The sequence below is a fragment of the Entelurus aequoreus genome, linkage group LG07 (genome assembly GCF_033978785.1).
Source record: "Entelurus aequoreus isolate RoL-2023_Sb linkage group LG07, RoL_Eaeq_v1.1, whole genome shotgun sequence".
Taxonomy (NCBI): Eukaryota; Metazoa; Chordata; class Actinopteri; order Syngnathiformes; family Syngnathidae; genus Entelurus; species Entelurus aequoreus.
This window is the reverse complement of record NC_084737.1, coordinates 6,963,671-6,977,862: the sequence shown is the minus strand read 5'-3', so window position 1 is coordinate 6,977,862 and position 14,192 is coordinate 6,963,671. Positions and strand designations below refer to the sequence as shown.

Genomic DNA, 14,192 nt, shown 5'->3' with positions numbered 1-14,192 from the left:
ATATATATAAATGTATACATAAACGTGTATATATAAATGTGTGTATATATATAAAAATGTATACATAAATGTGTATATATATATAAATAAATAAATGTATATATACATATATACATATACAAATGTATACATAAATGTGTGTGTGTGTGTATATATATATATATAATATATATATATATATATATATATATATATATATATATATATATATATATATATATATATATATATATATATATATATATATATTTATATATATATATATATATACATACACACACACACATTTATATATATACTGTATGTACACACAAACACAATTATGGCTGTCAAAAATAAGTTAACTCATGGGATTATTAAAAAAAAATAAAAAATGATGTCATTATGTAATTATGAAGTAATTCAATAATAATGTAAATAATTTACCTTGGAGAGTGGACTCCTTCCAGCGGCTTCTCCGTCAAACACACCAGCAGCAGCTTCTCCATATTTTCATGGATACATGTCCAGTTCGATGTTACTTTAGCATCAACCGCCGGGGTTCCACTCATTCTGCTCCAGTGCGGTGCGGACGAGCAGCGGTACGCTCAAACTGCTTCGCCAAGTCCACGACGCACTCTGGCACCTTTTTAAATGATTTCTTTCTTTAATTCAACGAACGTCGTCCACGTCTTCCTCTCAGCAACGCCCTTTACGCTCACTTTCTCCGGTCCCACGCTTTGAAAAACCAAGTCACGTCCACCTATAGCACGGGTATCAAACTCAAGGCCCGGGGGCCACATCTGGCCCGCCACGTCATTTTATTTGGCCCTCGGAAGCCTGGAAATAATATGCGTCATTAAAGTACTCCATATTTATTTACCAAATGTATTACTTTTTTCCATTTTGACAGAAAAAAATACATGTACATATTTTTTAAACATAAATATTATAATGTAAGAAATATATGATCATACATTCAAACAATGTTTTTGTTCCACTAGAAATAAATACTTTGTATCTGCTTGACTTATGATTTCAAAGCAAGTTATTCATCAAATTGTCAAATTTTAGAAATAGATTTTACAGCGACTTTATGACATTTAATGTGGTTTTACAGCATTTTACTGTACAGCATTTTTTCACCATAAAATGAGCTGCCAGTTTTTTTTACTGTAAAAAAACGGTGGTAGTGTTCTGCTATTCACAATAGTACACGGTCAAATCTACAGTTGTCGTTTTTTTACGGTAAAATCCGGCAGCTAAGTTGCCAGAATTTTACTGTAAAAATGCAGTTTTATATTTACAGTAAAAAAAAAAACAACACTGTACAATTCACAATAAAATGTTATCAACTGAGCTGCCAGTTTTTTTACTGTGAAAAACACTGCTACTGTTTTTTACATTTACAGTAACATGCTGAAAAAAAAACACTGTAAAATTTTTCGCGACTGACCGGTCGTTTTTTTACTGTAACATTTTTACTGTAAATTTTTTGCGACTGGCCTGTCGCTTTTTTACTGTAAAATTTTTACTGTAACATTTTTGCGACTGACCCGTCGGTTTTTTACTGTAAAATTTTTGCGACTGACCGGTCGTTTTTTTACTGTAACATTTTTACTGTAATTTTTTTGCGACTGACCTGTCAGTTTTTTACTGTAAAATTTTTGCAACTGACCTGTCGCTTTTTTACTGTAAAATTTTTACTGCAACATTTTTGCGACTGACCTGTCACTTTTTTACTGTAACATTTTTGCGACTGACCTGTCGCTTTTTTACTGTAACATTTTTGCGACTGACCTGTCGGTTTTTTACTGTAACATTTTTGCGACTGACCTGTCGGTTTTTTACTGTGAATTTTTTTACTGTACAATTTTTGCGACTGACCCGTCGTTTTTTTACGGTAACATTTTTACTGTAAAATTTTTGCGACTGACCTGTGTTTTACTGTAAAATTGTTACTGTAAAATTTTTGCGACTGACCTGTCTGTGTTTTACTGTAAAATTGTTACTGTAAAATTTTTGCAACTGACCTGTCGGTTATTTACTGTAAAATTTTTGCGACTGACCGGTCGTTTTTTTTTCTGTAAAATGTTTGCGACTGACCTGTCGGGTTTTTACTGTAAAATTTTTACTGTAAAATTTTTGCGACTGACCTGTCGGTTATTTACTGTACAATTTTTGTGACTGACCTATTTTCTACTGTAAAATTTTTGCGACTGACCTGTCAGTTTTTTACTGTAAAATTTTTGCAACTGACCTGTCGCTTTTTTACTGTAAAATTTTTACTGCAACATTTTTGCGACTGACCTGTCGCTTTTTTACTGTAAAATTTTTGCGACTGACCTGTCGGTTTTTTACTGTAACATTTTTGCGACTGACCTGTCGGTTTTTTACTGTGAATTTTTTTACTGTAGAATTTTTGCGACTGACCCGTCGTTTTTTTACTGTAACATTTTTACTGTAAAATTTTTGCGACTGACCTGTGTTTTACTGTAAAATTGTTACTGTAAAATTTTTGCGACTGACCTGTCTGTGTTTTACTGTAAAATTGTTACTGTAAAATTTTTGCAACTGACCTGTCGGTTATTTACTGTAAAATTTTTGCGACTGACCGGTCGGTTTTTTTTCTGTAAAATGTTTGCGACTGACCTGTCGGTTTTTTACTGTAAAATTTTTACTGTAAAATTTTTGCGACTGACCTGTCGGTTATTTACTGTAAAATTTTTGTGACTGACCTATTTTCTACTGTAAAATTTTTGCGACTGACCTGTCGGTTTTTTACTGTAAAATTGTTACTGTAAAATTTTGGCGACTGACCTGTCGGTTTTTTTTCTGTAAAATGTTTGTGACTGACCAATCTGGTTTTTACTGTAAAATTTTTACTGTAAAATGTTTGCGACTGACCTGTCGGTTATTTACTGTAAAATTTTTGTGACTGACCTATTTTCTACTGTAAAATGTTTGCGACTGACCCGTCGTTTTTTTACTGTAAAATTTTTGCCACTGACCTGTTGGTTATTTACTGTAAAATGTTTACTGTAACATTTTTGCGACTGACCTGTCGTTTTTTGACTGTAAAATTTTTGCGACTGACCCGTCGTTTTTTTACTGTAAAATTTTTGCCACTGACCTGTTGGTTATTTACTGTAAAATGTTTACTGTAAAATGTTTGCGACTGACCTGTCGTTTTTTTACTGTAAAATTTTTGCCACTGACCTGTTGGTTATTTACTGTAAAATGTATACTGTAAAATTTTTGCGACTGACCTGTCGTTTTTTTACTGTAAAATTTTTGCGACTGACCCGTCGTTTTTTACTGTAAAATGTTTGCGACTGACCTGTCGTTTTTTTTACTGTAAAATCTGCTTCTTTTTTTTTTACATCATACATAAGAAAACAAATCATCAAATACATTGGCAATTGTGTAACGATATCATTCAGTGTTAGAAGTGGCAAACATAACTGCGATACGGCCCTCTATTAAAACGAGTTTGACATCCCTGATCTAGTAAAACCGGAAGTTTTGGGCGAATCTTACAGGGTTCGTTTGCTACGCCGACTACGGGGAATGCTTGCAACTCAAATACAAGTAAATTATTGAAATACTGTTCCTGTATGGCATTTTCATAATAAAAGTGCATTTGTGTCTGAACAATGGGCTCATTTTTTAAAGTGAATTTAAATAATGCAAGCAATAACTAACCTGCGATGAATCACGTTTAATCCAAATGAATGATTCATTAGATTAATCGTTTGACAGCACTAAATCGGAATTTCTACACTAGCGCATATTGATTGTTGACAAGCGTGCAAAGAAAGACACGACGGCAGAAGGAACATGACATGCACTTTAAGGGAGTCGTCAACTTTCATGTACAACAGTGATCACAAACGTTATGCCGACAGTCCTCAGAGTCGTCCTCCAGTCTGGCGCTCGTATCAAGAAGGACCCTTCATTAGGTACATGAAGTCAAATAGTGGCCTCGTATTTATCATTAATACAATTTCTGAGTGAAAAAGCCAATATTTACTGGGTATTTTTCCACAAATGAAGGCCTCAGAATATTTATGATTTATTTACAAAAGCCTAAGCCAGTGAAGTTGTCACGTTGTGTAAATAAAAAGAGAATACAATGATTTGCAAATCCTTTTCAACTTATATTCAATTGAATAGACTGCAAAGACAAGATATTTCATGTTCACACTGAGAAACTTCATTTTTTTTTGGCAAATAATCATGAACTTGGAATTTAATGGCAGCAACACATTGCAAAAAAGTTGTCACAGGGGCATTTTTACCACTGTGTTACATGGCCTTTCCTTTTAACAACACTCAGTGAAGGTTTGGGAACTGAGGAGACACATTTTTGAAGTGGAATTATTTCCCATTCTTGCTTGATGTACAGCTTAAGTTGTTCAACAGTCCGGGGGTCTCTGTTGTCATATTTTAGGCTTCATATTGCACCACACATTTTCAATGGGAGACAGGTCTGGACTACAGGCAGGCCAGTCTAGTACCTGCACTCTTTTACTATGAAGCCACGCTGTTGTAACACGTGGCTTGGCATTGTCTTGCTGAAATAAGCAGGGGCGTCCATGATAATGTTGCTTGAATGGCAACATACGTTGCTCCAAAACCTGTATGTACCTTTCAGCATTAATGGTGCCTTCACAGATGTGTAAGTTACCCATGTCTTGGCCACTAATACACCTCCATACCATCACACATGCTGCCTTTTACACTTTGCGCCTAGAACAATCCGGATGGTTCTTTTCCTCTTTGGTATGGAGGACACGACGTCCACAGTTTCCAAAAACAATTTGAAATGTGGACTCGTCAGACCACAGAACACTTTTCCACTTTGTACCAGTCCATCTTAGATGAGCTCAGGCCCAGCGAAGCCGGCGGCGTTTCTGGGTGTTGTTGATAAATGGCTTTGGCTTTGCGTAGTAGAGTTTTAACTTGCACTTACAGATGTAGTGACCAACTGTAGTTACTGACATTGGGTTTCTGAAGTGTTCCTGAGCCCATGTGGTGATATCCTTTACACACTGATGTCGCTTTTTGATGCAGTACCGCCTGAGGGATCGAAGGGCCGTAATATAATTGCTTACGTGCAGTGATTTCTCCAGATTCTCTGAACCTTTTGATGATATTACGGCGCGTAGATGGTGAAATCCCTAAATTCCTTGCAATAGCTGGTTGAGAAATGTTTTTCCTAAACTGTTGGACAATTTGCTCAGGCATTTGTTGACAAAGTGGTGACCCTCGCCCCGTCCTTGTTTCTGAATGGCTGAGCATTTCATGGAATCTACTTTTATACCCAATCATGGCACCCACCTGTTCCCAATTAGCCTGTTCACCTGTGGGATGTTCCAAATAAGTGTTTGATGAGCATTCCTCAACTTTATCAGTCTTTTTTGCCACTTGTGCCAGCTTTTTTGAAACATGTCCCACTACATTCTCTAGTTTATATTAGTATTGTTTTTTACTATACACCTACTCAGTGGCCTAGTGGTTAGAGTGTCCGCCCTGAGATGGGTAGGTTGTGAGTTCAAACCCCGGCCGAGTCGTACCAAAGACTATAAAAATGGGAGCCATTACCTCCCTGCTTGGCACTCAGCATCAAGGGTTGGAATTGGGGGTTAAATCACCAAAAATGATTCCCGGGCGCGGCCACCGCTGCTGCCCACTGCTCCCCTCACCTCCCAGGGGGTGAACAAGGGTGATGGGTCAAATGCAGAGGACAAATTTCACCACACCTAGTGTGTGTGTGACAATCATTGGTACTTTAACTTGAACTTAACTTTATTATTATATATATATAGTTTATATATATATATAATAAATCATAGAGCTACTACACCCCCTTGTGGTCTGTGCCGTCTACTCCTCCTGTACGTAACAATGTTGCAGGCATCAAATTCCAAATGAGCTAATATTTGTATAAAATACCAAAGTTTACCAGTTGGAAAATTAAGTATCTTGTCTTTGCAGTCTATTCAATTGAATATAAGTTGAAAAGGATTTGCAAATCATTGTATTGTGTTTTTATTTACCATTTACACATGGTGACAACTTCACTGCTTTTGGGTTTTGTAGATGTGATGTTTTGGGACACTCCTTCTATGATGCGTACACCTAACAAAGGTACCTGTACCGTAAATACTCCAATTAAGGCCTCTACTCAATCAACCAGCGACATGCGCGAGAGCTGTGGCTGTAGGCGACCTGTGAGACATTACCTCCCTGCTTGGCACTCAGCATCAAGGGTTGGAATTGGGGGTTAAATCAACAAAAATGATTCCTGGGCGCGGCCACCGCTGCTGCCCACTGCTCCCCTCACCTCCCAGGAGGTGAACAAGGGGATGGGTCAAATGCAGAGGACAAATTTCACCCCCCCTAGTGTGTGTGTGTGACCATCATTGGTACTTTAACTTTACTTTATTATATATATATATATATATATATATATATATATATATATATATATATATATATATATATATATATATATATATATATATATATATATATATATATATATATATATATATATATATATATTAGGGCCGCAACAACTAATCGATTAAATCGATTATAAAAATAGTTGGCGATTAATTTAGTCATCGATTCGTTAGATCTATGCTATGCGCATTTTTTTTAATTTTTTTTTTATAAACCTTTATTTATAAACTGCAACATGCACAAACAGCTGAGAAACTATAATCAAAATAAGTATGGTGCCAGTATGCTGTTTTTTTCCAATAAAAAACTGGAAAGGATAGAAATGTAGTTTGTCTCTTTTATCCGATTATTAATCGAAGTAATAATCGACAGATTAATCGATTATCAAATTAATCGTTAGTTGCAGCCCTAATATATAGTGTTTATATATATAATAAATGAAAGAGCTACTACGCCCCCTTGTGGTCTGTGCCGTCTACTCCTCCTGTGCGTAACAATGTTGCAGGCATCAAATTCCAAATGAGCTAATATTTGCAAAAAAATACCAAAGTTTACCAGTTGGAATGTTAAGCATACTTGCCAACCCTCCCGTTTTTAGCGGGAGAATCCCGGTATTCAGCGCCTCTCCCGACAACCTCCCGGCAGAGATTTTCTCCCGACAAACTCCCGGTATTCAGCCGGAGCTGGAGGCCACGCCCCCTCCAGCTCAATGCGGACCTGAGTGGGGACAGCCTGTTCTCACGTCCGCTTTCCCACAATATAAACAGCTTGCCTGCCCAACGAACGGAGAAGTTAAACAGGACAATACTGCCATCTAATGGATAGCCAACGGAACACTGAAATTCAAGTTTTTTGTTTTTTTTCTATGTAAATAAAATAAATATATATATATATATATATATATATATATATATATATATATATATATATATATATATATATATATATATATATATATATATGAAATATATATGAAATACTCGAGTTGGTGAATTCTAGCTGTAAATAACCACGCCCCCAACCCCCCCCCACCCCGACCAAGCCCCCACCCCCCACCTCCCGATATTGGAGGTCTCAAGGTTGGCAAGTATGATGTTAAGTATCTTGTCTTTGCAGTCTATTCAATTGAATATATTGGAAATATATTTTGTTCTCTTTTTGAAGGTCTAGATCAGTGGTCCCCAACCACCGGGCCGCGGACCACAAGAAATAAAAAAAAAAAATGAAAAAATAAAAAAAATAAAAATTTTTTTAAAATTAAATCAACATAAAAAACACAATATATACATTATATATCAATATAAATCAATACAGTCTGCAGGGATACAGTCCGTAAGCACACATGATTGTATTTCTTTATAACAAAAAAAAAAAAAAAATATTTTTTTTTTTACTACCCCTCCACCCCCCCCGGTCCGTGGGACAAATTTTCAAGCATTGACCGGTCCGCAAGTACAAAAAGGTTGGGGACCACTGGTCTAGATGAGCTAGAATTGGAGCATTTAGGATGTAGGTGTCATCAGTGAGTGTGGTATCAGTTTGATATTCATCGCTGCGCGATGGCCAGATGACCTTCTTCTCGCTCGGATGCTACACGGAAAGGCTGCGTCTGTGGGAAAGTTCTGGTCCTTACCTGGTCTTCAGGCGACCCGGGCGCCGGACGTGGTCATGGGGAAGAGCATGTCGCTCTCCAGGGAGAGGTTGCTCCCCAGGTGGCCCCTGAGCAGGAAGTGCGTCCTCCTCTGCAGGAGCCTCTGCTGCTCCTGCTTGAGCTCCACGTAGGAGCGCGAGAAGGTGTGGAAGATGGAGGTGACGGGGAAGGCCATGAGGAGGATGCCGCTCAGGATGCTGCTCAGGGCCACCACCTGGCCCGGGATGCTGCGCGGCACCATGTCGCCGTAGCCCACCGTCGTCATGGTGATGACGGCCCACCAGTAGGTGGCGGGGATGCTGGTGAACTCCGGCGCCGCGCCCATCTCGCTCTCGATCAGGTAGACCAGCGGCGAGTAGAGGGCGATGGCCACGCACAGGAAGAGGAGCAGCAGGCCGAACTCGCGCGTGCAGCGGCGGGCCGTCAGCCCCAGCGTCTGCAGGCCCAGCGAGTGGCGGGCCAGCCGCATCACGTAGAGGATGCGCAGCGCCCGCAGCACGCGCAGCACCAGGCCCACCTTGTCCAGGTAGCTGCCGCCGGCGCGGCCCTCGGAGGTGGTGTCCACCAGCAGCGTGATGTAGTAGGGCAGGATGGCCAGCACGTCGATGAGGTTGAGGGGCTGGCGCAGGAAGGTCAGCTTGGAGCGGTCCTGGATGAAGCGCAGGGAGAACTCCAGGGAGAACCAGGCCACGCACACCGTCTCCACGATGAAGATGTTGTAGCACATCTTGGAACACGTGCCCTGCGCAACACACACACACACGAGTACTGTTGCTTGGTGACCACCAGGGGGCACCGCTGCATTGCGTAATCTAGCACAGACTGGCCTCAACTCATTCATTCAAATTTACAGGTAATATTGTTCACTATTTACACTAGTCATTCACTGGTTACATATTTACAAGTATTATGGTTCACTATTTACACTAGTCATTCACTGGTTACATATTTACAAGTATTATTGTTCACTATTTACACTAGTCATTCACTGGTTACATATTTACAAGTATTATGGTTCACTATTTACACTAGTCATTCACTGGTTACATATTTACAAGTATTATTGTTCACTATTTACACTAGTCATTCACTGTTTACATATTTACAAGTATTATTGTTCACTATTTACACTAGTCATTCACTGGTTACATATTTACAAGTATTATTGTTCACTATTTACACTAGTCATTCACTAGTTACATATTTACAAGTATTATTGTTCACTATTTACACTACTCATTCACTGGTTACATATTTACAAGTAATATTGTTCACTATTTACTAGTTGTGCACTGGTTACATATTTACAAGTATTATTGTTCACTATTTACAGTAGTTATGCACTGGTGTCATATTTACAAGTATTATTGTTCACTATTTACACTAGTCATTCACTAGTTACATATTTACAAGTATTATTGTTCACTATTTACTAGTTGTGAACTCGTTACATATTTACAAGTATTATTGTTCACTATTTACACTAGTCATTCACTGGTTACATATTTACAAGTATTATTGTTCACTATTTACACTAGTCATTCACTAGTTACATATTTACAAGTATTATTGTTCACTATTTACTAGTTGTGAACTCGTTACATATTTATAAGTATTATTGTTCACTATTTACACTAGTTATGCACTGGTTACATATTTACAAGTAATATTGTTCACTATTTACACTAGTCATTCACTGGTTACATATTTACAAGTATTATTGTTCACTATTTACACTAGTTATGCACTGGTTACATATTTACAAGTAATATTGTTCACTATTTACACTAGTCATTCACTGGTTACATATTTACAAGTATTATTGTTCACTATTTACACTAGTTATGCACTGGTTACATATTTACAAGTAATATTGTTCACTATTTACACTAGTCATTCACTGGTTACCTATTTACAAGTATTATTGTTCACTATTTACACTAGTCATTCACTGGTTACATATTTACAAGTATTATTGTTCACTATTTACACTAGTCATCCACTGGTTACATATTTACAAGTATTATTGTTCACTATTTACACTAGTCATTCACTGGTTACATATTTACAAGTATTATTGTTCACTATTTACACTAGTCATTCACTGGTTACATATTTACAAGTATTATTGTTCACTATTTACTAGTTGTGCACTCGTTACATATTTACAAGTATTATTGTTCACTATTTACTAGTTGTGCACTCGTTACATATTTACAAGTATTATTGTTCACTATTTACACTAGTCATTCACTGGTTACATATTTACAAGTATTATTGTTCACTATTTACTAGTTGTGCACTGGTTACATATTTACAAGTATTATTGTTCACTATTTACACTAGTTATGCACTGGTGTCATATTTACAAGTATTATTGTTCACTATTTACACTAGTTATGCACTGGTTTCATATTTACAAGTAATATTGTTCACTATTTACACTAGTCATTCACTGGTTACATATTTACAAGTATTATTGTTCACTATTTACACTAGTCCTTCACTGGTTACATATTTACAAGTATTATTGTTCACTATTTACACTAGTCATTCACTGGTTACATATTTACAAGTATTATTGTTCACTATTTACACTAGTCATTCACTGGTTACATATTTACAAGTATTATTGTTCACTATTTACACTAGTCATTCACTGGTTACATATTTACAAGTATTATTGTTCACTATTTACACTAGTCATTCACTGGTTACATATTTACAAGTATTATTGTTCACTATTTACACTAGTCATTCACTGGTTACATATTTACAAGTAATATTGTTCACTATTTACTAGTTGTGCGCTGGTTACATATTTACAAGTATTATTGTTCACTATTTACACTAGTTATGCACTGGTTTCATATTTACAAGTATTATTGTTCACTATTTACACTAGTCATTCACTGGTTACATATTTACAAGTATTATTGTTCACTATTTACACTAGTCATTCACTGGTTACATATTTACAAGTAATATTGTTCACTATTTACACTAGTCATTCACTGGTTACATATTTACAAGTATTATTGTTCACTATTTACACTAGTCATTCACTGGTTACATATTTACAAGTATTATTGTTCACTATTTACACTAGTCATTCACTGGTTACATATTTACAAGTATTATTGTTCACTATTTACACTAGTCATTCACTGGTTACATATTTACAAGTATTATTGTTCACTATTTACACTAGTCATTCACTGGTTACATATTTACAAGTAATATTGTTCACTATTTACTAGTTGTGCACTGGTTACATATTTGCAAGTATTATTGTTCACTATTTACACTAGTCATTCACTGTTTACATATTTACAAATATTAGTGTTCACTATTTACACTAGTCATTCACTGGTTACATTTTTACAAGTAATATTGTTCATTATTTACACTAGTTATGCACTGGTTTCATATTTACAAGTATTATTGTTCACTATTTACATGCATTGTTTACATATTTGCAAGTAATATTTTTCACTATTTACACTAGTTATGCACTGGTTACATATTTACTTTTTTTTTTTTTAAAGCACATATTTACAAGTAATATTGTTCACTATTTACAAGTTGTGCACTGGTTAGATATTTACAAGTATTATTGTTCACTATTTACACTAGTTGTGCACTGGTTTCATATTTACAAGTATTATTGTTCACTATTTACATGCATTATTTACATATTTGCAAGTAATATTTTTCACTATTTATGCACTATTTCTATGTTTTAATTGGTTTTACCCTTTAAAATAGTTTTTAATCCTATTTATTTTTATATTGGTTTTATATATTTTTTGTTGTTGGGGTTTTTATTCAGTCATTGGTGGAGCTCAGGATAATATCTTAATATGGTTTTTAATATTGTTGTGCAGCACTTTGGAAACATTTTTTGTTGTTTAAATGTGCCATACAAATAAGGTGGATTGGATTGTAGTGTTTCAGTTCTTGTCTCGCGCTTTTTCTCTTTTTTGGTATTTTCCCGTAGCAGTTTCATGTCTTCCTTTGAGCGATATTCCCTACATCTACTTTGTTTTAGCAATCAAGAATATCACAGTTGTTTTGATCCTTCTTTGTGCGGCTATTGTTGATTGTCATGTACATTGTGGACGCCGCCTTTGCTCCGCAGTAAGTCTTTGCTGTCGTCCAGCATTCTGTTTTTGTTTACTTTGTAGCCAGTTCGGTTTTAGTTTCGTTCTGCGTAGCCTTCCCTAAGCTTCAATGCCTTTTCTTAGGGGCACTCACCTTTTGTTTATTTTTGGTTTAATCATTAGACACTTTTTTACCTGCACTCTGCCTCCCGCTGTTTCTGACATCTACAAAGCAATTAGCTACCTGCTGCCACCTACTGGTATGGAATAGTATTACACGGTTACTCTGCCGAGCTCTAGACAGGACCGACACTCAACAACAACACATCATTTGCAGACTATAATTACTGCTTTGCAAAACATATTTTTAACTCAAATAGGTGAAATGAGATAATCTCCGGCACACCAGACTGTATCTCACGGTTGAACTACACTGGTTTAGACAGTATCAAGGATGGCGCCTACTCACCTCCTCCTCCTCCTGCCTCATGGCGGGCATGGTGCTGATGGACAGGTTGACCGCAGTGATGGTGACAAACAAGACGGACAAACAAGCGAAGATCTGCCCGGGGAGTCCAGAGTGCGGCCTCTCCACCATGTCTCTCAGCTTGGACATGAAGCGACTCAAGCGGGACTCGGCGGGGCGCCCCCCGCTGTCCGACTCGGACAGATCCCGCAGGAGCTCGTCCTCCTCCGCCGCTCGCTCCATGGCCTCGAACTCCTCCATGCGGTGCAGCAGGCGGCGGCGGCAGCACCACTCCAGGCTCTCCTCCGGCACCCCCCAGTAGAGCATCTCCTCCCGGAAGGAGAGGGCGCACATCTCCCTGAGCGAGCGCAGCTTGCCCGCCCGCAGGAAGGTCAGGATGGTGCGGAAGGCGCAGGGGTTGCGGTCGAAGAAGAACTCGTTGTGCGCCACGTCGTAGTCGTCGCAGACGCGCATGATCTCGTCGAAGCTGCTGCACAGGTGCAGTTGACCCAGGCGGGACAGCGGGAAGTCCTCCAGGGTGGTCCAGGGCAGCTGGTAGCGCATGCCGCCCACGTTGATGATGGCGTGGAGTTTGCGGGCGTCGGACAGTGACGCCGGGCCCGGCTGGGGGGCCGGCTGCGCCCTCTTGTAGAACGCTCCCTTGCGGGCCTCCTGCTCCTGCTGCGGGGGAGGGTCCAGGGAGGCGTCGGAGGCGCAGCTCAGGGCGCTGTAGTCGTAGTCGGAGCCGGAGCCGTCACCCGCCAGCAGGGTCATCTTCACTGGCCTGCTCGCATGACCACACCTGACACCTGTACGCTGTCACCTGACCAAATGACATGGGTTTTAGAAACACAATTACATTAAATCTAAAGGCTTAGTGGCCACATGCGTGGACAGCACCTTTTAGCTCTTATTTCCAAAATTGTGTACACTACTGAATTGGGGTCTTATGGCCGCTTATGTGGACACTTATACTGCCATCTGGTGGTGTCAGAAGAGTATAACATACAATGGAATTTTGGGGGGGGGGGTGTAAAAATAAGAACTAGCATGTCACTAAACATGAAGTACATGTTTGTGTACTTATGGACTAAGTACATCATATCAAAAGATGATTCTTAGTTTGTATTCTAATTAGAGTCCAATAAGCCCAAATAGCAAAGAGAAATAAAAAAAAAAGCATGTAAACAAACATCTTGGGCCTTAAGAGGTTATAAATTTACAAAATAAAACAAACATATTTATAATGCATACAAATGCCATGAATTTAGAAAGCATTATTACTCATTTTTACTTTTCTTTTACAAAAAAAGACATGAAAATACAAAGTGTGTGGGAGATAACGGCAAAAATGAAGAGTGTGAGGTCAGATAACGCGAGTGTGTATAATGTACAAGGCAAAGTATTACATGCATATAAGAAGTTACTCTAATCTGATTTGTTATAACAAATTATCATCTAATAGTAGCATATTTCATCTTTAAACCTCTAAAGGCTTAGTGGCCACATGCATGGACAGCAC

General features: G+C 38.0%; 1 protein-coding gene across 2 annotated transcripts in view; it reads right to left on the bottom strand.

Annotated features, from left to right (window-relative positions):
* Positions 1-7,856: 7,856 nt before the first annotated feature.
* The window catches only part of kcng1 (potassium voltage-gated channel, subfamily G, member 1), a 70,174-nt gene continuing 63,838 nt past the window's right edge, over positions 7,857-14,192 (bottom strand). For both annotated transcript variants that reach the window (XM_062051889.1, XM_062051890.1), the window contains 2 exons: positions 12,674-13,493; positions 7,857-8,843 (listed from right to left, as the gene is read on the bottom strand). In XM_062051889.1, the coding sequence (XP_061907873.1) occupies positions 8,091-8,843; positions 12,674-13,444 (1,524 nt within the window). In that variant the 5' untranslated portion in view covers positions 13,445-13,493 and the 3' untranslated portion in view covers positions 7,857-8,090. The remainder of the gene's footprint in view (positions 8,844-12,673; positions 13,494-14,192) is intronic.